Source organism: Ranitomeya imitator, chromosome 3 (assembly GCF_032444005.1).
Source record: "Ranitomeya imitator isolate aRanImi1 chromosome 3, aRanImi1.pri, whole genome shotgun sequence".
Taxonomy (NCBI): Eukaryota; Metazoa; Chordata; class Amphibia; order Anura; family Dendrobatidae; genus Ranitomeya; species Ranitomeya imitator.
In genome coordinates, this window is record NC_091284.1 from 86,326,327 (window position 1) to 86,351,267 (window position 24,941).

General features: G+C 47.5%; 1 protein-coding gene across 1 annotated transcript in view; it reads left to right on the forward strand.

The window, feature by feature from the left end:
* The first annotated feature begins 2,261 nt into the window (after nucleotides 1-2,261).
* The window catches only part of ZRSR2 (zinc finger CCCH-type, RNA binding motif and serine/arginine rich 2), a 38,322-nt gene continuing 15,642 nt past the window's right edge, over nucleotides 2,262-24,941 (forward strand). Inside the window, exons 1-8 of the mRNA XM_069761054.1 lie at nucleotides 2,262-2,333; nucleotides 8,489-8,568; nucleotides 9,120-9,189; nucleotides 11,144-11,249; nucleotides 11,411-11,494; nucleotides 16,185-16,223; nucleotides 17,058-17,173; nucleotides 17,311-17,524. Of these exons, the coding sequence (XP_069617155.1) occupies nucleotides 2,290-2,333; nucleotides 8,489-8,568; nucleotides 9,120-9,189; nucleotides 11,144-11,249; nucleotides 11,411-11,494; nucleotides 16,185-16,223; nucleotides 17,058-17,173; nucleotides 17,311-17,524 (753 nt within the window). The 5' untranslated portion in view covers nucleotides 2,262-2,289. The remainder of the gene's footprint in view (nucleotides 2,334-8,488; nucleotides 8,569-9,119; nucleotides 9,190-11,143; nucleotides 11,250-11,410; nucleotides 11,495-16,184; nucleotides 16,224-17,057; nucleotides 17,174-17,310; nucleotides 17,525-24,941) is intronic.

Sequence of the window (24,941 nt, forward strand, 5' to 3'; positions counted from 1 at the left end):
GAGTTTCTCGAACTGTACGTGAAAAAAAAATTTCTCAATCTTCACCTGTCAGTTCGTCAAAAATTGGACTGCACTTGGATGGTTTCTGACCGCAGTCTGATTTTTTTCCCCCCTTAATCATAGATTTGCATTGTTGATTTTGATCCAACAACCAGATCGATATCAGACGTGGTCATTCCGCAAAAAAATCACGGACATGTGAATGAGCCATTCACTATTACTAGGTACGAGTGCTATACGTGAAGAATATGAATGGCAGTAACACAGGAATGAGCCCTCAGATCATGCAGATAGAAGAGAACTTGTTTTCATTGGACAAACTTTTTAAATTACCAATCCGAAACCGATATCAGGTCACATTGCGATCATTCTTTTTTTTTTCCAAAGTTTGAAATATTTTTTCACCACTTAGGTAAAAAAGCACCTAGACATGTTTGGTGTCTATGAACTCGTAATGACCTGGAGAATCCTAATGGCAGGTCAGTTTTAGTACTTAATAAAATAATGCACCTAAGTGCAAGAAGGTATGCGCTTGATAATAGCCAATAAAAACTGTGTGCAGTAGAGACTAAAATAACCCCTATGGGTAATAAACTAAGGCACAATCAAGTGTGCGCTTGATAATAACCATTAAAATCTATGTGTAATATAGAATAAGATAACCCCTATGGGTAATAAACTCAGGTGCAGTTTCTCAATATGTCCACCAGAGATTTGTCCTTATTTGAACCGGTGATCAATAGTCAAAGTGCTAGGCATGGATGTTCCTACCTCCGGTGACAAGTCTGTGATGGATATTGAAACTGCCGTGCTGCCGCTGTATTTCCAGGAGCTTCAGGCACAACGAACTGATGCAGAGTCCAGACTGGTGGCTGCCCCGGCCGGTAGCAGCCACCTGAAACCAACCTCCGGGTTGGAACGGGGTCCTGAAGTGTCGGACGCCGCGTGGTGTGAGCGCGGTAAGTCCGAGTGAGGCGCAGGACCTGCGTGACGTGTCTAGTCACGTGACCGTTACCGAAGCCCGAGAGTGAATACGGAACGTAGTGCGGGTCAAACAACCGACGCGTTTCTGAGACTACTGTCTCCTTCTTCTGACACAGAACAGACACAGACAGTAGTCTCAGAAACGCGTCGGTTGTTTGACCCGCACTACGTTCCGTATTCACTCTCGGGCTTCGGTAACGGTCACGTGACTAGACACGTCACGCAGGTCCTGCGCCTCACTCGGACTTACCGCGCTCACACCACGCGGCGTCCGACACTTCAGGACCCCGTTCCAACCCGGAGGTTGGTTTCAGGTGGCTGCTACCGGCCGGGGCAGCCACCAGTCTGGACTCTGCATCAGTTCGTTGTGCCTGAAGCTCCTGGAAATACAGCGGCAGCACGGCAGTTTCAATATCCATCACAGACTTGTCACCGGAGGTAGGAACATCCATGCCTAGCACTTTGACTATTGATCACCGGTTCAAATAAGGACAAATCTCTGGTGGACATATTGAGAAACTGCACCTGAGTTTATTACCCATAGGGGTTATCTTATTCTATATTGCACATAGATTTTAATGGTTATTATCAAGCGCACACTTGATTGTGCCTTAGTTTATTTCCCATAGGGGTTATTTTAGTCTCTACTGCACACAGTTTTTATTGGCTATTATCAAGCGCATACCTTCTTGCACTTAGGTGCATTATTTTATTAGGATTATCCATTCATTCACCAATCAAGTGTGGAGGTTGGTTTGGTATTGCAGCAAGGATTGATAGCCCTTTTCTTTACATTTTGCGCCACCATTTGTATATATTTATTTGTACAGTTTTAGTACTTAGTGAACATGGTAAAAAAAAAAAAAAACAACTGTGGGATTGCACTTTTTTTTTGCAATTTCACTGCACTTGCAATTTTTTTCCTGTTTTCCAGTACACGAAAATACCTCTGGTCATGAAGGGGTTAAGGGATAATGCTCTGTGACAAATTGCCGACATGGCGCTTTGTGATTCATAATAATCTTTGCCACATCTATAAAAGTAAACGAGGATGGAGAATCAATTGGGCCTGCGCACTTCATCACTACTTCCGTCCATCCAAATCACGTGACACACCAGCCTGTCACTGCAGAAGTAGCCAGGACATTACGCCGATAACCGTCACTCATCGATTCTATCGGCGATCTGACTTTTGACCCGAGTCAGTTCCTCACTCATGACGAGGGCGCTCCTACCGGCCTCTGCGCGTGCGCAGGAGCAACCAGGCTTCCGTACTAGAGCTGTAGGCTGGAAACCGAAACAAAGATGGCGGCCTCCGTGGAAGAAGGTTCCGCCGCAGAGCGAATAAAGTAAGGGTTTCTAGAAGTACTGCGGGTGTGTCGCTTGTACACGTGGTTACGGCGGTGGCAGTTACCGATTATTCTCCGCTCGTAGCTCCTTCTCCATAGACATTGTGCCGGGGAATAGCTGGTAATAGGGGCACGTGACTTGCTCTAGTGGCGCTGCTGCACGTCCTCTGTAGCCTCCAGTCGTCTCTATGGCCTGAGAGCTGCTGTCACCATCTAATCTCATTGTTCTTCCTTATTGCTGTTCCTCTGCTATTCCTCCGGGAATGCCCTACTGGACAATCCCACCTCAGTCCATGCAGGACCCCATATAACACATACAGTGGTTACTCCCCTCCAGCGGCCTCAGCAGTGATGTATTTGTGAAGGCCCGGGATGGGCTCACACGCCTGTGGTCTGGATTTCCACATGTGCATTAGATGGCCTTCAATGCCTGTGAGTGCCGGGGTCCTATTTTATCTACTGCTATTCCTCCATGACCTCCACTACAGAATACGCAGTGCCCACCCAGGTGTGATCGATGTGAGATAAGACCACCACCTCTAAGGCCTGATATGCATCATTCTATACTGTTCTATATCTCCACCAAGCCGAACTGCAGGACAAGAAAAAGACCTTTACTATACTCACATTCGGGGCGGTCTGGTCCGAGCGGTGTCACTGGTCTTGGTCCGGTGCCATCCTGCTTCTTGTGGATGATGCGGCCCTGACTAGGCTCCAGGAAATGTCAAAAAGCCTCGGCCCATGCGCACTGCACTACTTTACTCTGCATGGTCAGGAATGACATCTGGCGTGTCATTCAGGCCAGTCTCACACGTCCAGATAAATCCGGTACCGGAGAAATCGGTACCGGAGTTATCCGTGTGCTCACGTGGCACACGTGCGGCAGCCGTGTGCTGACTGAGGACCACACGGACCGTGCAGGAGACAGCGCTACAGTTAAGCACTGTCCCCTGCTTTTGGTGCTGAAGCCGGCATTCATTCCTTCTCCCCAGCAGCGTTCGCTGGAGAGAAGGAATGAAAAATCAAGTTTTTTTAAATTAATTGTTTTGTTAAAAATAAAGTTTGGGGTTCCCCCCACCCCCCGTGCGCCCGCCCGCCTGCCTGCCTGCATAGAAATACTCACCCAGCTCCCGCGATGCCTTCTCTCAGCGCCGGCAGCCTGTCCTGTGTGAGCGGTCACGTGGTACCGCTCATTACAGTGATGAATATGCGGCTCCACCTCTCATAGGGGTGGAGCCGCATATTCATCACTGTAATGAGCGGTACCATCTGAAGCTCACACAGGACAAGCTGCGGCGCTGAGAGAAGGCATCGCAGGAGCTGGGTGAGTATTTCTATGCAAGCGGGCAGGCACAAGGGGGGTGGGGAGAGGTGGGAGGTGACCCCAAACTTTAATTTAAACAAAAAAAAACTTGACTTTTCATCCCTTCTCTCCTGCGAGCGCTGCTTTCAGCCGAGCAGGACAGAAGGGACGAATGGTGGCTTCAGCACCACACACAGGGGACAGCACTTACTGTAGCTCTGTTCCGTCTGATCCTCAGGCGGCACACGGACAGCATCCGTGTGTGGTACGTGTTTACACGGACCCATTGACTTTAAAGGGAACCTGTCACCTGAATTTGGCGGGACCGGTTTTGGGTCATATGGGCGGAGTTTTCGGGTGTTTGATTCACCCTTTCCTTACCCGCTGGCTGCAATATTGGATTGAAGTTCATTCTCTGTCCTCCGTAGTACACGCCTGCGTAAGGCAATCTTGCCTTGCGCAGGCATGTACTACAGAGGACAGAGAATGAACTTCAATCCAATATTGCAGCCAGCGGGTAAGGAAAGGGTGAATCAAACACCCGAAAACTCCGCCCATATGACCCAAAACCGGTCCTGCCAAATTCAGGTGACAGGTTCCCTTTAATAGGTCCGTGTGATCTGTGCGCTCCCACGAACACTGACATGTCTCCGTGTTTTGCACACGGACACACGGTCCATGAAACCACGCTGACATGTGCAGAGACACATTCATTTTAATGTGTGTACGTGAGTCAGTGTCTCCGATATGTGAGGAAACTGTCACCACACATACCGGAGCCACTGACCTGTGAAACCAGCCTCACACGAAGCAAGAAGGAGGACCAGGACCAGCGACGCCCATCAGACCTAATTGCCCCCCCCCCCCAGGTGAATATAATAAAAGGTCTTTTTCTTGTGTTGGGGGCAGATATACAGCCTTATAGAATGCTGTATATTAGGCCTAAAAGGTGGTAGTCTTATCTCATATCGTTCAAACCTGGTGCCAGGTTCCCTTTTAGATAGTGTTCTCCAGTAGTGGACAACCCTGATAAATTAACTACTGGGAACACACCCATCTGGAAACGCTCAGCTATTAATTTGATCATTTCCAGGAGGAATAACCGAGGGAGCAGAATGCAGAGTTCTAGGAAAAGATGCTGTAGAATTTTTTTTTTTTTTTTTTTTTTTTTTTTTATGGTTACAATTATTTTCTGGTAAAAATAATAATTTACTTAATCATAGAGAAGTGAAGGAAAGGCAGTAGGGGGTCTTCAGAGCAATAGGATACGTATTTGATCATTGCTCTATCAAGTTTCCCTTTAGTCATAGAATTGACAAGTCAGGATCCTCTGTCCCGTCGACTGGACCCCACCCTGATGGCACTTGCCAGCTAACCAGTGGTGATAAATGCTTCCTGAATATTCTTACGACTGGCAAATTCAAAATCAAGCAGGCTTCTGCTGTGTATAGAATTTTGTACATGTTTGGCTTAAACCTAAGCCATCAGTTTTTTCAGACGTCATCCTCACACGATTGGGTTCGATCATAATGACTTTAAGCAATATAAAGGGGTTGTGCAGGCATATTTTGCCTCCTGAACTGCCATTGGTCGTAGTGAGATGCTGTGGGACGCTGGGCAGGACAAGAGCTGAGGCTTCGTCAGGGTATCGTGCACTTGTCCTATTCTGGATGTCGGATAGTTGCTTTGTCAAATGCCCCTCCCAACGTTGGTACAGCCAATGTCTGATCTTGAGAGAGTGTATGTTTTTGTATTCCACAAAGATGGTGAGTGGTGAAGACAGGAAGGCTTAGGAGGAGGAACAGGAGGTGGATTGCAGCAGACGCTAGTACCCACACTCGCTTCATCCAGTCTCTCTTATGTGGATGGACCGAGGAGGAGATGGAGAGTAGTCATCATGGTGGAGACAGGGAGGTGTTGGCTGTAGGGACCTTAGCACATATGGTAGACTTAATGTACTGCTGCCTTTACCGTGACCCTCGCGTTATTCATCTTGGCCAAAAGAAAGTGTACTGGACCCTGCTTAACCCACACTACAAGGAGAACCTTGCATCTCCTTCCTGAGGAGGAAAGGTCTTCTAAAATGATGCCATAGCAGATGGTCATTGTGGAAAATATGTTGAAAAAATTCCCATCAGACAATGGCAGGGGTCAAGCTTCCTTACCCAACCAAGGAGGAGTGGCCAGAGAGACACACAGAAGAGGCAGGGGTACACTGTAAAAGGCTTGGACCAATTTTATGATACCATGCCAGCATCCAGGTCCTGATGACAGTTTCCTTCCTTGTCAAAAACACTCTTTTTTTAAAGATGTTCAAGCAATACCTGGCCGACAAAACCAACATACTCCCTAATTCCTATGCGACCTTCAGCTGTACATCTGGCATGAGCTATCCCCCTATGCTTTGGAAGTATTGTGCTGCCCTGCCACTAGCGTTTTGTCTGAGTGGGTCTTTAGTTCTGCCGGTGGGGGGTCAAACAGGTGCTTTCACTTGTCAACAGAAAGGGCTGACACTCTTACTCTGATAAAAGTGAACAAAGCATGGATTAGCTTCAACTTTTCCACATCACCAGATGACAGCAGCTCATAGTGTTTTTCATCTTCAATATTTGAATGAGGCCCTCCAGTTGTTGCCTTCAAGGGTCTATGGATTACCCTGCTTATATTTTTTTTCCTGGCTTTGCACTTGATGCAAAGCCTTTGAGCGTAGAAGTGTCACAACTACACTTTTGTTCAGAGTAATTGAATGAGACACTACAGTTGGTGCCTTCAAGGGTGTATGGATGACCCTGGTTGTAATTTTTGGCAGACTTAGCACTCAGTTCATAGCCCGTATGAGTCTAGGAGTACCACTATATGACCTTTTGAACAGAATGCGCATGATGCACTCCTTTGTGTCTCAAGTCTCCTTCACACGTTCTGTTATTTCTGGTACTGGAAAAACCTGTACCGGAGATGTCCGTGTGTTTCATATGTGTGCCATCCATGTGCATCAGTGTAACCTGAGAAATGCCCACACATTTCGCGCTGTTCTCAGGCGCTAGATGCTCAAGACAGCTCACATCATTGTCGCCTGCTCTCCCTGCGATCGAGAACAGAGGACAATGTTGAGTTGTATACAGCCCCCACTATCTACATTAAGTGTAAAATGAAGAATAAAATAAAAAAACACATATTCACCTTGCCACCTAATCCTCTGAAGCCATTGTCCCCTGTTTAAAAAAACAAAAAACAAAACAAAAAAACACAATATCCCTCACCTGTCTGAAGTTGAAAGAATCCAAGTGTCCCACGTAATCCATCTGTGCGACATTTGCTCATCAGTATGAGCGGTGTCTTGAGGCAACCGCTCATGCTGAAGAGCAGGGGAGAATGACTCGCTGCAGTGAGAGGATATTGTTGTTGTGTTCTCCTTCCATACACTTTTTCCATCCATTTCAACATTTTCACTGCCCCCCCCCCCCCTCCCCTCCATACCTACTTGTAGGAACTGCCAGAAAAATGCTTGAGCATGTGAGTATTAGGAATTGCTTGATTTGAGTAACGGGCATCCAAGCATTTTAGTGCTTGCTCATCTCTAGTAGTAATATCTGTTTGTTCCTCAGTTACACGACTATCTTATTCCTTCTGAATCAAAAGTTTTCATTTATCTGCTCTCCACCTTCATTATTGTCAGTTCAATTAGCAAGAACCTGTTCTTTTTTAAATTCATAATCTTGCAGAACTTTTGCATTAAAGGGAACCTGTCACCCCGAAAATCGCGGGTGAGGTAAGCCCACCGGCATCAGGGGCTTAACTGCAGCATTCTGTAATGCTGTAGATAAGCCCCCGATGTTACCTGAAAGAGGAGAAAAAGACGTTATATTATACTCACCCAGGGGCGGTCCCGCTGCTGGTCAGGTCGGATGGGCGTCTCCGGTCCGCTGCGGCGCCTCGCATCTTCATTACAAGACGTCCTCTTCTGATCTTCAGCCACGGCTCCGGCACAGGCGTACTTTGCTCTGCCCTGTTGAGGGCAGACAAAGTACTGCAGTGCGCAGGCGCCGGGCCTCTGACCTTTCCGGCGCCTGCGCACTGCAGTACTATCTTCTGCCCTCAAGAGGGCAGAGCAAAGTATGCCTGCGCCGGAGCCGTGGCTGAAGATCAGAAGAGGACGTCTTGTAATGAAGATGGGAGGCGCCGGAGCGGACCAGAGACGCCCATCCGACCTGACCAGCAGCGGGACCGCCCCTGGGTGAGTATAATATAACGTCTTTTTCTCCTCTTTCAGGTAACATCGGGGGCTTATCTACAGCATTACAGAATGCTGCAGATAAGCCCCTGATGCCGGTGGGATTACCTCACCCGCTATTTTCGGGGTGACAGGTTCCCATTAAGGCCACCCAATTTATTGAATATTTTAGGAGTCGGGGAGTCAGTCCCTTTTTATACTTTTTATACCGACTCCACCAAAATGGACACCAACTCCATGACTTCCGATGGGGTTGTGAGGTGTGCTCCATTTTCCTTTTGCATGCAATTGTCTTTAAAAAGCAAAAAAGTAAGTACCCTATGTTATTTACATGTTCAATTACAGTTTGCTTACTACAGGGTATACACTTTTTTTTTTTATCTGTGCAGTGGCCACAATGTGAACGGGCTCTTACACTTTGCACATAGTCCAGCTTATAGTCCTGCTCATACCTTTTGGTTTTGCTGTCAATTGATACATTGAAATATCATGAGAAAACTGCTGTATTCTTTTGCTTTCTTTTTTTTATTTTTTAATAGTAAATTGTAGCAAAAAAATTGCAACCTATGAACTCAGCCTTTAAACTTAACCTCTTAACTACCCTGTCATTGCAACTGTTAGTCACAAGAAAGCCAGATCTCTGTTAAAGAAGGAACGACGGAAAAAGAAGCGACAAGAGATAGCAAAACTTCGAGACACAGGTGAGTGGATGAAGTCCATATACCCCTCATCCGGTTTCCCTGTGTAATCCGTCCCCACCACCTTATCACATTTTTTTTTATTCACTTCTCTGGAGCCTCTCGATAGAGCTACTATGATGCCACACTGTAAAATGGCCCCACACTGTATAATAATGAGCCCCAAGTGATCTGATGGGTGCCTCGCTCTGTGCCTGCTCACGTCGCCCTCTTCCTTCCATGTCGGCGACCTCTCTTATGTCATCCACAAATTCTAAATCGAATCTTGCGCACTCGTGTAGTTGAAGGGGAGCAGTGCAAAGTAATCGTCAGCACACGTGCTGTAGGTGACATTATCCTGTTCGGTCCGAGGAGCAGGCAGTGTTACCGTGCACAGGGGGCTTCAGATCTATATATTGTCAAATGGAGACAAGAAATATCCTCTCATCATTGTGTTCAAATATAATGTCTGAAAGGAACATAAGGAGTGTAAAGAATGGCAAAAACGACAGATCTACACATTTCTATCATGTGAATACAAGAGAAATTAATCTATTTATCTGTTGATTTGGTAGAAGGAAATCAGGAACGTGTCAGTGCTGAGGATGAAGAAGAAGAAGATGATTTACAGCAGGAGATTGAAAGGTATCAAACCAAATAGTCTTCAGGTATCGGTACAGATGTGTTTGTGTATTTCTATGTTGCACGAAACCTCTCCAGATAAAGCATATAAAATGTATAGCTTAACTATAAGTGACCTTTAAAAAACAAATTGAACATTTTTTTTTTTTTAAATGGCCTGAGTAACCCTAAAAGGGTTATTCTCAATATCCTAAGTCATTCCCTATCCCTGCTTTCAGAACAAATATAGTTTATGGCCAATTATTTTTTTTTTCTTCCTCAGATTAAGCCAGTCCAAGGGAAAAAGAAAATCGGACATGTGCACTGCCCCATAGAATAACATCGGTCCGAGTGCGATTTCATGTTTCGTCGGTTTGCACTTAAACGTAAAATACGGTGGTGTGCGGCTGGAATTAGTGATCTGTTACATGACCACTCCCGGGGAGGGTAATAATGGTCTTGAATTTCCTCCATTTGTACAAAATCTGTCTGATTGTGGATTGATTTAAAACACGTACTGAACTCCGCAATGGATGTTTACCACTAGTGATAGAAAAGCATGTGGAAAATTATTATATAGTAAGTGACAAACATCTGCTGTGTAGGAAAGAATGGCAGACCAATCGGAGATTAGTGCAAACCCAAAGCGAGAAACCGGAACAAAAAGCCAAAGAAAATAGGACAATAAAAGATATTACGGTTAAAATACCTTTATTTAGTAGCGGTACCTAGCACTACAAGCACAAGAGGTTCCCACACAAATAATAACACCTGATTTATATAGATAAAAATATAATAAGATATGACACCACATATTTAAATTTGAGACTGTGGATTGATGGAGTCAAAACTCTTTATGGATGGATGTGTAATCTTTTCCCAGTCTCATGGGCCTCTACAACACTCTTCCTAAGATCTTCAGAAATCTCTTTTGTACATGCCATGATACACATCAACAAACATTTTGTGAAGATCAACTTTGATAGATCCATGTTCTTTAAAAGGAACCTGTCACCCCCAAAATCGAAGGTGACCTAAGCCCACCAGCATCAGGGGCTTGTCTACAGCATTCTGTAATGCTGTAGATAAGCCCCCGATGTATCCTGAAAGATGAGAAAAAGACGTTAGATTAGACTTACCCAGGGGCGGTCCGGTCCGATGGGCGTCGCGGTCCGGTGCCTCCTATCTTCATAGGATGACGTCCTCTTCTTGTGTTCACACTGCGGCTCCAGCGCAGGCGTATGTTGTTTGCCCTGTTGAGGGCAGAGCAAAGTACTGCAGTGCGCCGGCGCCGGGAAAGGTCAGAGAGGCCCAGTGCCTGCGCACTGCAGTACTTTGCTCTGCCCTCAACAGGGCAAACAACGTACGCCTGCGCCGGAGCCGCAGCGTGAAGACAAGAAGAGGACGTCATCATATGAAGATGGGAGACCCTGGACCGGACCGCGACGCCCATCGGATCGGACCGCCCCTGGGTGAGTATAATTTAACCTTTTTTTCTCATCTTCAGGATACCTCGGGGCTTATCTCCAGCATTGCAGAGTGCTGTAGATGAGCCCCTGATGCCGTTGGGCTTAGCTCATCTTCGATTTTGGGGGTGACAGGTTCCCTTTAATCTGATCAGTGTATCTGGTCCATGAGACTTTGAGGATATTCTATTCTGATCTGTCCAGTCCGTGAGACGGTGTCAAGGTTGACAAATTTATGCAGAAACATGGAAAATTCTATATGGTTCACAAGCACCACTGTGTACCATATTATCTCATTTTTACTCTACCTTGTGTGCCTCCAATTATACAGGGGAATAGGTGAATTTTATATGAATCTGGCATCTTCTAGGCTTTGGACCTGTAACAAGAAGTGATCTTGAAGGTTTCACTTTATAAAGTCCACTAAACGGCATTTGTGTGTCTTATGCTTGAGTGTCTTTGGTTTTTCCATTTGTTGAATTGAGTAATATTTTTTTTCATGGTATCTACAGACAGAGACTACATGAAGAATGGCTTGTTCGAGAACAGAAAGCTCAGGAAGAATTTCAGCTAAAACTTGAAAAACAGGAAGCGGCTCGAAGACGTGAAGAAGAGGAGGTATGGATGAAAAATGATGAGCTACGTTCCCTTCACGATGATATTGTCATGTTTCTCGCTGAATACAAATGCGATGTCCATATTTACTGAAGATCTTGGTATGTTGTTTCAACCTTCATGTACCGTGTGAGTGACTTTTGTATTTCCTACGTTTTACACAGAGAAAGCTGATAGAGGAATGGAGACAACAGGAAATAAGGGAGAAGGCGGAAGAGCCCGAGCAAGTGAAGAAGAGAGAAAGAGAGGTGATTCCGGCTCTGGGAGGATAGGACCGCTCATATCCTGAATCTGCTGTAGTCATTTTAGTTATATCCTACTTAGAAATATATAGCCATCATCAGCCAGGGATCCCCCACCCGGGAGCCCCTCCATGGGACTGCATTATGTAGTCACTCGTTCTTCTCAGTAGGCACTATGCAGTAATCCATGTGGAGGGGCAATCTTCTGACAGCGGGTTGTCTCAATGGGCCAACTTGATGAGAAAAACCTGGTCAATGTTCTGTATTTCTTGTAGGTGCAATGATTTCAAGCTCTCCTGACATGTCTGGTTTAGTACATAATTACATTCTCTATAAAATGATGATTTTGTGCGTTATGCCGTCCCTCTTGTGAATTTACGACTGTATTGACCATTTTTTGCTACTGATTGGCAGGGTGTTCCTGTACAGAAGCCAGAATTGTTACTTGATGGGGTGTAGATCTGTGTATATACTAACGGCCATGTCAGGAGAGGTGACAGGTTCTGTATGGGACAATGCAGGTTGTATCAGTATATAGGAGATCTGCTATACAGTCAGCTGTGCTCAGAAGTTTACATATCCCAGGCGCACTACATAAGATGTGGATCATTGTTTTACAGAAAATATTAATAATGGGACAGAATATTAGTGTTAAACGTTATTTACATCACTGAATAGCATAACCATTTAGTAATCCATAGTTTTTCATACCCTTTGGTCTTACAATCATGTATTGCCCCTGTTTACATTAATTGCAGCTTTTTGTGATGGTCATAAATGAGACCTTTTATTTTCTGATTTGGTAAATCTTCCAGATCCTGTAAATTCTTTAAGTGTTTAGCATGACCTTCACGTTTTAGCTTTTTCCAGTGCTGCACAGCGCTGTGGAGGTCAGGAGGACTGTGATATGATGTGATGGCTCCTTCACGCCTTCACTTTCTTACAGCTGTGGGGTTGAGGAGGTGGATGTCAGATACAGCCAGACTCCCCTCAGAAAAGGCAGAGATGGTTTATTACGACCTTGCCTTCCTGATCATTATATACTCAGAGCTGAAGGCATGCTGTGTACACAGATTAGCAAGCCCTGACTGAAGGCATGCTGTGTACACAGATTAGCAAGCACTGGCTGAAGGCAAGCACTGACAGTGCTTCCACCTCTGGACCCAGCAACCATGTAATTGCCAGGAGAGAGCAGGAGCTGCTGGGTCCTAACAGACCCAGATCAGGTCGGCTGTATAGGCAACAGGTTCAGTTTGCCCTCTAACGAGTTAATTTGCCAGCTGCAGTTACAAGGCAAATAAAATATATAAAAAATTAAATGTAGAAATCCCTCCACTCTCTCCACCTAAGGTACTCGTATGTGCCTTGTAAGAAATTGGGGAGTGTGGGCGTGCAGGAAATAGTCTGGTTAAGAATGGAAAATGTGTTTTGCTTTGCCATTAATCTGCAGATATGGGGTTTGCTCTACATTACAATGCTGCCCGGTCGTCTTACTGAAAGTGCGGCTCCCGGGACAAAATAAAGTGTTCACCTCCCAGCAGCCGATGGTTTTCAGGCACAGAGGTGTCCGGAGCAGCTACAGTCATCGCTCACAGCACTGAAAACGACAGCTGGCACGCGCAACGGCACATTGATTGACAGCTCACTCTGCACTGATATGCTGCAGTGTCGGCTGTCAATCAAGAATAATTAAAAAAAAAAAGTTGTAAACATCTGAGAAATATTCTCACTGTGTATGTAAACTTCTGAGCACTTCTGATTTTATTTTTAAGCTTTATTGGTTAAGGGTATTAATATTGTCTAACCCAGAGGTCCCCAACTCCAGTCCTCAAGGCCCACCAACAGGTCATGTTTTCAGGATTTCCTTAGTCTTGCCCAGGTAATAATTGCATCACCTGTGCAATGCAAAGGAAATCCTGAAAACATGACCTGTTGGTGGGTCTTGAGGACTGGAGTTGGGGACCTCTGGTCTAACCTGATCCTGAGAATGATGGACCATGCAGTGTTGATTTAGCGGTGCGTCCCCTTCACTGCCTCTGTTTACACAGTGGTAGCCCGGTGAACTAGCTGCGTCACAACCCTATTACAGTGAATGGGGCCTCCTGCGGTTCCTGCTCGGCCGGGTGCCCACTGTGGCAGTACTAAATCAGCTTCATTCTCACGATCAGTAATGACCCCAGAGGATGGACCCCGGTTAATGGGAGTACCTTATTGAACCTAACCTGCCATTCAGTCAGGGTGACGAGGCTGTTGGTTTTGTGACCGCTTATCTCCTTAACTTCTGTTTCCACATTGAAAGCTGCCAGCTAAGCCCTTCCAGGCTCCCTACATCGAGATGTATCTTTTTGGTTACCACTAGCATTTTATACTTGCATTAATATTTAACTGTTCCTTCTAGAGAACAATCTTACCAATGCAGCAGGTTTTAATCATTACATTATCGTGCACAGTTTTTGCTCGCTGAGCCACGTAGACCTGGCATCCAGTCTCCGTTCATTAGAGTCCCACTTCTTGCTCTGATCGGTATGGTGTATTCCCACCTAAGGTATATTCGGGATATGCCGGTCATTTCTGATATGTGCAGACCCCACCTCTTCGATTTACATTTACTCCCCCAACCCCTGCCTTATAATCGGTGTAAATGGACCAGACAGGCCATACATATGTAACTCGCGATTCCACTGAAAACAGATGGCGTTCTTTCTGGTATATTCACATCTCTTCATTTACGGCAGCTGTGATACAGGGGTCAGGAGATCCTCATGTGCAAGAGGGGGAACGGCATCTGTCAGATATCTGTGATCTAAATAAACCTGTAAAGGGTTACTTAATAATAATAATAATAATAATCTTTATTTTTATATAGCGCTAACATATTCCGCAGCGCTTTACATTTAGCATACATTATCGTTGCTGTCCCCGATGGGGCTCACAATCTAAATTCCCTATCAGTATGTCTTTGGAATGTGGGAGGAAACCGGAGTGCCCGGAGGAAACCCACGCAAACACTGAGAGAACATACAAACTCTTTGGAGATGTTGTCCTTGGTGGGGTTTGAACCCAGGACCCCAGCGCTGCAAGGCTGCAGTGCTAACCACTGCGCCACTGTTACTTCAGCAAATGCAGTCATAGCTGGAATAAACAATATCAGATTTTTATAATACAGAGCGTTCACTTGCTACTTTACCCGGAAAAAACTGCTGAACTTCTAAAAGAGACGATCTATCATACTGAAATTTGGACTGTACGTACCTTGGATCATGAGAAACTGATGTTTTAATGCAGGTCTTGAAAATGTCCACTGTTCGAAACCCAAGTACGCCAGCCACCACGCGCCTCTCCATATTGAATGTATTCCGCAGGACTTCTGGGGTCAAAGCCTGAATTTCTCACTGTATGTTCTCCCAGAGCGCCTGTAAAATTTGCGGCTTGTTACTGTACACCCGACCCTTCAAATGCTGCCAAAGGAAAAACATTTGCAATAACTAATTATTGTCTCTTGATCGGGCTTTTTCATTCCTGTCAGTGACTCTGTATGGTCGAACACGACGTTTCTTGGCAGCTTGTTGACCCGTGGAGTACGACATGCTTGTCTCCTGGTAAAGCCTGTGCAACGACTTATGTGGAGATGCCAGAAATCCCTGTTTCACGTTTCCTCAAACGTTTGCTGACGTCCTCCATCATGCCTATCCAGTAATGTTCCTGTACGTTACAGCTTATTCTCCAATGACAGAATACACGGTTTGAACAGTGGAATTCAACCTTCAAATTTCTTTAGAAACTCACTTTGACATCTATTTAAAGTCTCCGTTTTCCAATAAGTTTTTGGAATGAAATCGCGCTCCTCCAAACTGTATCTGTAAATGGTGAAGAAATGAATAAGGAATTAAGCCGGAGTTAAATGCCAGGCACCAAACGAAAACTACCGACGCACAGAAAGGCGTGCAGCAAGTCTGTGGACACGACCGGTGGGGCGACAAGTCGGCAAAACTATGCGGTCCGAGAATGTTTCTCGTTGCTGAGGTTTCTTGCACTCTTACTTCTCATGAACTAAAGTATGTACAGTCCAAATTTCAGTGCGATAGATCATCTCTTTTAGAAGTTACAGCAATTTTTCAGAGTAGAGAGTGAATCACCCTTTATATTAGTATTTATTAATATGCATCTTCAGAAATAGGAGATTTCTCTATAACCTCACTGCACGTGTAAATCTTTGATGCGATATCCAATACTTTCGATAGAAGTTTGCTCGGCTGCCGTAAAATCCCATAGAAATGAATGGAGAGAGCAGAGTTGTTTCACGGACCACAATAGCAGCAGTTTTGTCTTCATTACCATGAATGTATGCTGGGCAAAGAAGCGTGCACAAGTCTGATTTATTACATATGGCTTTACACCCCTTCAGTATTTGGTCAGTATTTCACATCAGTATTTATAAGCTAAAGGCAGGAGATGAACAGTCAGAGGAAAAGTATAATAGAAACACGTCACTCCTGTTTTTTTTGCTTACAAATACTGATGTGAAAAATACTGACGAAATACTGACCGTGTGGTCACGTATGGTTACACACAATAGAATGTAGTTTGTTTCAGACTTTTAATCATGTCAATTTTAATGTTCGAGGTTCTTAACCCCAAATTCAGATGCTGTGCTTCATGGAGGTTTTTACTAGTGCTGTGTTTGCACCATTTCTAGGAAGCCGTGCAGAAATTGCTGGATGAAGCGGAGAGTCAGGTAAGACCTGACAAGTATTATATGTGAGGTTTGGACTTGGTGATAAAACACGGGTTGCACTTATGTAAACTTAAAAAAAAACAAAAAAAAAAAAAACCTGAGACTGCATGTTCTGCTTACTAAAGACGATGTGGATCTAGTTGGAGGACCTGAGGCTGCGGCCACGTCACCAATCTCTGATCCCCAGACAAGAGCCCTATCGATTCCCCCTCCCGCAAGCCGGTATCCTGAGCTTTTCTATTTGATTCACCAACCCGGTGCGGCATCACGTCTCATGCCACAACAATGAAGTCACACTATGCCGGCTAATCAAAAAAGGAGCCTGACATGTCCGGATCTGGGGGGCTGTTCACATGGCAGCTATGGATCACTGATGCGGCCCCTGGACTGGGTCTTGCAAATCAATGAATTGCACCATTTCTACTGCACACATCTGCTGACGTCTGTCTTCTTATCACTTGTACAATTCTCATTGTTGAGACTTAGTACATTGTCCCCCCCATCACCAGCATTGATTACTGGACAGAAGGGTCCGACCTTTTGGCCTCAGTCGGTTTCATCTTCAGTATAGCTAGCCAAACAATACATTCCTAGCTTCTGACAGATGGCGCTCACTAATAAGCGTCATCGTCTGTGGCCTGTTCCTGATGAGGTGGAGGCGGGTGGGAGCAGAGACCACTGGCCAGCACATTTGTTTGACAGACAGGCTTCCACTTCTACCATTCCCAAAACCTCAAGCATTCAATGTGTGTAGACATTGCAGACCTATTGTAATAAATATGTTATCGAATGTCTGTCTGGTTTTGACACTGGTGGTTTTCTGCTTTATTACAGCTAGAAAATGGTAGTGTGTGGCACAATCCGGAGGCGCCCGAAGGATACGGCACAGAAAAGGATCGTGCTCACTGCTCGTTCTATCTAAAAACTGGAGCGTGTAGGTTTGGCGACAGGTAAGGGAGACATGTTGGGGTTTGTTGCTGTTGAGGATGATACAGTTATCTATTGGCACCTCCGTTAGTGATAACTGTAGATAAGTATTGTGCCACATAAGTCATATCCAATCCTTCTCCTCTGTCCTGTGTCTCAGGTGTTCCCGCAAGCACTGCTTCCCTTCTTCCAGCCAGACTCTGCTTGTTCGTGGGATGTTCGTCACGTTTGGGATGGAGCAGTGCAGACGTGACGATTACGACACAGACGCCAGTCTAGAATACGGAGAAGAGGAAATCTACCAGCAGTTTTTAGAGTTTTATGCTGATGTCGTACCCGAGTTTAAGACTGTGGGCAAAGTTATCCAATTCAAGGTAAAACATATGTAATCATTGTCTTCTGAGAAGGTTTAGGGTGTATTCACACACACTCATGTTGGGAGCAGAGAGACAATCTCCAAGAGGCCTTCTTACGTAGGTGATCCACCTGATCACATACCAACATACAGCATCTCATGGAGTTTGCGTCAAGTTTATTTTTGATGCGGATTCTGTATATCAGAGTGTCTCAGTACCGCAGTGTGCATGACCCCCCAATAAGACAGATGGCAGATATACGAGGGGCGATCCAAAAGTAATGATAATACTAAACACAATGAATATAGTAAAAAAAAAAATATTTTTCTACATAGTCTCCTAACAAGTCTATACATTTAGTCCATCTCTTTTCTAAACTTAGAATTCCCTTCGAAAAAAATTCTTGATCTTGACCCTCAAAAAAATCCCCAACAGCGGTTATCACGTCGCTATTGTCAACTTTCTTGCCCCGGAGGTGTTCCTTGAGCCGAAGAAAGAGAAAGAAGTCACTGGGGGCTAGACTTGGCGAATAGGGGGGGTGTTCCACCAGTTCAAAGCCCCCTTCTTGAATGGTAGCCATGGCAACTGCAGCTTTGTTAGCCGGCGCGTTATCTTGGTGAAACAGCAGTCCAGCCCGCAGTTTGCCGCGCCTTTTCTCCTTGATAGCCTCCCGCAATCTTCTTATTGGTTCTGCGTAGTAGGAGCCCGTAATAGTGGCTCCCTTCTCCAAATAGTCCACCATAATCCTTCAGCGTCCCAAAAAATGGACGCCATAACCTTCCCTGCTGAGCTTGACACTTTGAATTTCTTCGGCGTTGGTTCGTCGGCTCGTTTCCATGTTATCGATTGTTGTTTAGTTTCAGGATCAAAGTGGTGGATCCAGGTCTTGTCCATAGTCAAAAAACGTGACAAAAAATTTTCCTTGTCTGCTTGGAACTTTTCGAGATTTGCTATTGAAATGTCAACTCATTTCTTCTTTTTCTCGTCGGTTAACATTTTTGGCACCCAACGCGCGGAGACCTTTCTCATATGCAATTCTTTTGCAAGGATTCTTTGAATACTGCCATATGAGATCCCTGGGCCTCAGCTACATGCCTGATAGTCACTCTTCGATCTGCCAATACAACTTCTTCAACTTTTTTCACGTTTTCTTCATTGAGGGACGTGGATGGGCGTCCTTCACGATGTTCATCTTCCGTCAATGTTCTTCCCAGCTTAAATTCCTTGGCCCAGCGTGCAACTGTGGAATATGGAGGAGAAGAGTCCCCCAATGTTTCCACCAAGTCGCTGTGTATGTCTTTGGTAGTCATTTTTTCAAGCAGAGGTATTTGATGACAGCTCTGAGCTCGTTTTTTTCCATTTTGATGTTCACTCCTCGGCAGTTCATATTCAAATGAATGTAGCTCCCGGGATTCGTGGTCTATTTAAGTGATTTTTTTTTTTTTTCCTGGACTAGTGGGTACCTAAGAGAGAAGAAAACATTTTATTTTAATTTCTGTGTGCAATAGAAATAACCGATTTTCTCTATCGCCTTTCATTGGGGGACACAGGAACCATGGGGTGTATGCTGCTGCCACTAGGAGGCTGACACTATGCAAATAAAAAAGTTAGCTCCTCCTCTGCAGTGTACACCCCACCGACAGGAAGTAGGATATTCAGTTTAGCTTAGTGTCAGTAGGAGGTGGACACGGGTCTTTCATTAGACCCTTATCTACCTCAATGTGCGTCGTTTCCTTTCAGGTTTTTCCGGAGGGATACAGGGTGAGCAGTCCCACAATACGGACTATGAGTACGGCGTGTACTGCCACCCCGTATCCTCATAGATCCCTCACCAGGACCAAGATCCTAGCACACAAGCGTGCTTAGAAGTCCGGTCCTGCATCCGTCCCCCACCCACTCGCCCACCAGAGCCTGTCGGTTGGAGGAGACGAGGACGTCCATCAGCTCCCTGGACGTCTGATATTTTCCCCAGAATGAGGTTAGTAAGGACGGCGTGGGATGTTTTAGGTAAGTATGCCAAAGTACCTCTGAGTCCTTCCTCAGTTCCAGGGCAATCATTCACATGGGGCGGGGGTCTTCACCCCATTCGCATGGCAGCCGCGCTATGGCGGCCGCGCTGCCCCTTTTTCCCCCGGGCCGCTTTGTGCTCTGGCCTGGTGTGGCGGCCGTGTGGCAGCCGCTGCCTCTTTTCCCCTGTGGCCGCACTGTTTTCTGCCCCGGCGCGGCGGCCTTAGGTAGCCGCGCCGATTCCCTCTTACGGCCGCACTATTCTGCTCGCTGGCAGCCGCGCCGCTTTCTACGGCGGCACCGTTTCTTCTGGTGCGGCGGCTTTGCTGGCCCCGCGCCGCTTCCTCTCCGGCCACACTGTGCCCTTTTGCCTCGGCGCGGCGGCCTTGCAGGCAACTGCACCGCTTCTCCCGGCATCGGCACTTTACCCGCCGCCGCTGCCCTTCCCGGCGGCCACCGGCCTCAAATTTAGGCCCCAGCTTCTACCGGGGCCTACTTCCGGCTTCCTCCTCTGGCCATACCGTGCCCTTTTGGCGCGGCAGCCTTGCTGGCAACCGCGCTGTTTTTTTCCCGGCGTACGCACTGTTCCCGCCGCCGCGGCCCTTCCTGGCGGCCACCGGCCTCAAATTTAGGCCCCGGCTTCTTCCGGGGCCTACTTCCGGCGCCGCGTCCCCTCCCACTTCCTCTCTTTCGGGCGGGCTTTTCTCCCGCCCGATTATCTCGGCAAGCTCCGCCCACCGCCGCCATTTTGGTGCTCCTGGCCTGGCGGTTAATCCCACCCACCACTCCCAGGCAGCCACAGATACTTATTTCTGCGCCAGAAACGTTTTTCTTCGCCCATCTTAAGAGCGCAAATTTCTGGCGTTTTCACATCTCCCCACTGGCCTGCAGGCAAGCTACATCGGACAAGAGAGTGCATCAGATGTGTCTGCCTGTTCCCCTAGGGGCTATCGTTCCTGAGGAGCACCTTCCAAGTCGTGCAGCCTTCCATCCGGAAACCGCAGCATCTGCCGTGAGTACCTCTGCACCGCAGTTTGACTCAATCCCCTGCCAGACCCCCCCCCGTCCCCTACTCTCCAGACATTTCCCTCAGGGGCCCCTTGGGGTTAATTTTAAAGGTGGTCTCTCCCGGCCTCCTACTTTTTCCTGTGCCTTACTGAAACACTTTCAGGGTTCGTCTTGTAACCCCAAGCTTCCCTCAGGCAGGCCCGCAGCAACCGACATTATGTTCACCGCCTAAGACTCCCCTGCTGCTCTGCCTCAGAGCGAAGTCCCCTCCCCAGGCTGGGCCTTCCCTCTGTCTCTATCAGTAGCGGATCTCACACGGGTGTCCCAGACCCTTGTGTCCGTGCTCGATCAGTTGCCCCTGCAGACTTCCGTAGTAGCCAGCGGGTCGCTAGAAGCTCCGTCCGAGTCTTCCATGCAGGCCGCGAAAGATCCAGACGGGAACGCCGGTCTGAGTTCTCTTCTCGGTCCATCTCGTCCCACGGTCCTTCTCTGTGGTCGACTTCCCCCTGATCCCCTCCCCGGAGTCAGGCGAGGCCTCGGAGGATATTTTGGGGCCGAAGTTGAACCAAATCATGGCATGAGGGATATGGTTCAAAGCTTCATTGGAGCGTCCAATCTGATCTGTGGCATCAAAGATCCCTCTACGGAACCTGCAGATCAGGCGGTTTCGTTTAGACGGTCTAAACTACCTCTCAAGGGATTCGCTCCTCATCCTGACTCGAGGAGCTTCTGGCCAGAGAAAGAGAGAATTCGACCAGACGTTCTCAAAGAGGCAAGCGTCTTGGAGTCTCCTATTTTCTTCCTCCGGATCTCATCGCCAACCGGAACTAGAGGCGATAGAGAACGACCTCTCCATCTGTGGATTCGCCGACTGCTAGACTTGCCACCAACACAGTCCTCATGCCGTCCGGTGGGGCGAATCTGACAGATTTCATCGATAAGATCATGGAATCCTTTGCGAATTCGGTTTTCGAAGCTGCCGCATCATCTCTATGCCCGGCTTTCGCTTCCATTTGGGTTTCGAAGTCTATCCGAAGGGGCTAAACAACTCCGTTGGGGCATTCAAGCCGGAGCTCCACCAGAGTGGCTGGCGAAAGTTGCCACCCAGATTACTCGCTCTGTTTGGCTCAAGGGTCATCAAGAAGTCCCTTACGAGCCTGCCTTTTTCAAGGATCACGTCTTTTCGGTTCCAAGCTGGACTAAATTATCAAGGTCGCCACTGGTGGCACCAGTTCTCTTCTTAGGCGGCAACTTCGGTCCTTTCGGCCCTCTTTCGTCGTTCTCGCGGCATCTGACCCCTTTTTCGCAACAGCAGAGGCCACAGGCACGTTAAGAGAAGAAGGTATTCTTCGACTCACTCCTTCCTGGCGTTCCCGCTACTCCTAAGGTGGATTCTCCAGGTCCAGGACTGGAAATTCCACCTAGGCAGGACCCACGACTAGGCCCCAGCTCGTTTCCTAGGCTGGGCAGCCGTTCTCCTGTTCCCCAGGGACGTCTTTGTCTCCTCAACAGAGAACGCATGGGCCAGGGAACTTGTATCCTCTGGAGACAAAATAGATTACTTTCACGGTCCTGGGATTGTTTTCTCTAATCCCAACCTCCAAGAGACCCCGTTCTAGTCCTGGGTTTCTTTACAGCCATTGTTTCCCTCCTTAAATCCGGGGTAACATTCCCGTCCCTGAACAGGAACGGTTCAACGGTTCACAGGCTTCTCTTCGAACCTATTTGTACTGAAAGAGGACGACAAGGTTCGTCCCAGTCCGGATATCAAATTGCTGAACAGGAAGTTTCGTCTGAGACTCTTCAGGATGATATTCCCTCGTTCAGTAATCACTTCCATGGAGGCTCAGGAATTTCGGTTTCAGGCCCCCGAAAGTCTATCCCTCTTCCCCGACACTCTAGCCGTTGCGGTGGCTCGTCAACAGGAAGAAGTTCCGTCTTGTTGCTCCAGGGTTCTCGGCTCCCCTCCTTTCTGATGGACCATAAAGGTTGGTTGCAACATTGGAAGCAATTTTTCCCTTCGCCCGTTTCATTCAAGACTTCTTCAGCAGGCTATTCTATCACAGGAGGACAGGTCCGTCTTCTCCCTGCATCGTCCGATCCGTCTTTCTACCGGGATCAAACGGTTCCTCCACTGGTGGCCGAGGTCTCTGCTCTTATCCCAGAGCAGATCCTTCACAGCATATCCTTCCTTCCAGTTTCCTGGCAGGTGGTGACGACGGTCGCCAGCCTTCTTGGCGGAGGCGTGGGGCTTTGTCACCTGTTCTTTTCATGGTTGTTGTTCGGCACAGGAGTCCTCTCTGCCGATCAATGTCCTCGAGTTCCGGATCTTCCTTCTGTCTTTCCTTCACTGGGTAAGGATTCTCAGCAGCCTGCCAATTCGAATCCAGACAGACAATGACACAGCAGTCACATATGTCAACCACCGGGGATGGACGCGGAGTTCTCTGGCCCTGGCCGAGATTCCAGGATCCTCTTTTAGACAGAGGCAACGGTCCTGGTGAGATCCTCAGTGCAGGTCCCCGGCGTGGACATTTTGGCCGCCGTCTTCCTCGGCCGCGAGGGCCTCGCGGCAGGAGAATGGTCCTTCAGGAGGTCTCTTATCGGATTGCTCTTCGTTGGGGGACTCCAGAGGTGGTCCTCACGGCGTCCCGATTGAGCAGGAAGGTCCCTCGGGTCGTCCCAAGGTCCCGCGATTCTCTCGCAGTGGTGTTGACATTTTGGCCATTCCTTGGTCGCAGTTCCTGCTCCCCTATCAGTTCCCACCCCTTCCCTTGCTTTCCAAGCTGTCGAAAAAGATCAAGGCGGGATGGGTGCCGGTCATTCTGATCGTCCCGGATTGGCCCAGGAGGTCTTGGTTTGCAGACATCGTCAATCTTCGCGCGGACACCCCTGGTGCCTTCCAAACAGACCCGATCTGCTGTCTCAGGGTCCGATTTGCCACCCGAATTATCGGTCGCTCAGTTTAACGGCGTGGCTGTGGACTCCACAGTTTTAAGAGCGTCCGGCCTTTCGGCCCGGATGAGTCACACTATAATCCAGGCTAGGAAGCCTTCGTCTTCTTCCAGGATCTACTATTGTACCTGGAAGGCTTACTTTAGTTGATGCAAGTCCAACCGCTTTTCACCTATGTCCTTTTTCCCTGCCTTCCATTTGGTTTTCCTTCAGGCAGGACTGGATTAGGGCTTCGCTCTCAGTTCCCAAAAGGGCCAGGTTCCTGCGCTCTTCTTCCCTTTAAGAAGACTTTATCTTCTCAGCCACAGGTTAAGACCTTCCTTCAAGGAGTAGTCCACGCTGTACCTCCGTTCAGGGCCTCTGTGGATTCATGGGATTTAAAGGTTGTGTTGGTTGTTCTTAGGGGTTCCCCCTTTGAGCCTCTCAGGGAGTTTTCCCTGTCAGTTCTATCTCGGAAGGTGGCTTTTCTCAGGTCCATCTCTTCGATCCGCCGCGTTTTTGAGTTGACGGCCATTTCCTGCCGACCTCCTTTCTTGATTTTCCACCAGGATAAGGTGGTCCCAGGCCTCCGCCTTCCTTCCTTTCTCGAGGTGATTTTCATCTTTCCACCTCAACGAGGACTTCGTTCTACCTTCCTTTTGTCCAGCTCCGAATCATCCTCTGGAGCGATCGCTGAACAGGCTGGACCTCGTCAGGGCAGTGAGGATCTCCCTGGCTAGCACGGCCGCTTTCCGAAAGATGGATTCTCTTTTCGCCATCCCTGATGGCGTGCGTAGAGGCCTGCCGGCTTCCAAGGCGACGATTGCTCGCTCGATCAGAACGGCAATTTTGGAAGCTTACCGGGTCAAGCACAGAGGGCCCTCCTCCTGAGATGAAGGCTCACTCTACCCAGGCAGTCGGCGCTTCCAGTGCGGTACGTCACAGGGCTTTCGCCGACGGCTTTGCAAAGCGGCAACTTGGTCTTCCATCCACACGTTTCGCCGAACTACGGCGGACTCCAGCCTGGGCAGAAGGATCCTGCAGGCGGCAGTGGTGAGTCCTCGGACCTATGGAAGTCTGTTTTTCCCACCCCAGGGACTGCTTTGGGACGTCCCATGGTTCCTGTGTCCCCCAATGAAAGGCGATAGAGAAAACAGGATTTTTGGTTGCTTACCGTAAAATCTGTTTCTCGGAGCCTTCATTGGGGGACACAGCACCCTCCCAAGTTGAACAGCTCTGTTTACGGTCTACGTTTGAGTTCTTTGAACACTCTGAGTGTTTGAAGCTGTTAATCTGTGAAGCGCCGTGGATTTTGTTGGCGCTATATAAAGTTTATTATTATTATATTATTATTCTCTCTCTTTTACACGTTGCTTCTCCTACTGCTTTCTCACTAACTGAATATCCTACTTCCTGTCGGTAGGGTGTACACTGCAGAGGAGGAGCTAACTTTTTTATTTGCATAGTGTCAGCCTCCTAGTGGCAG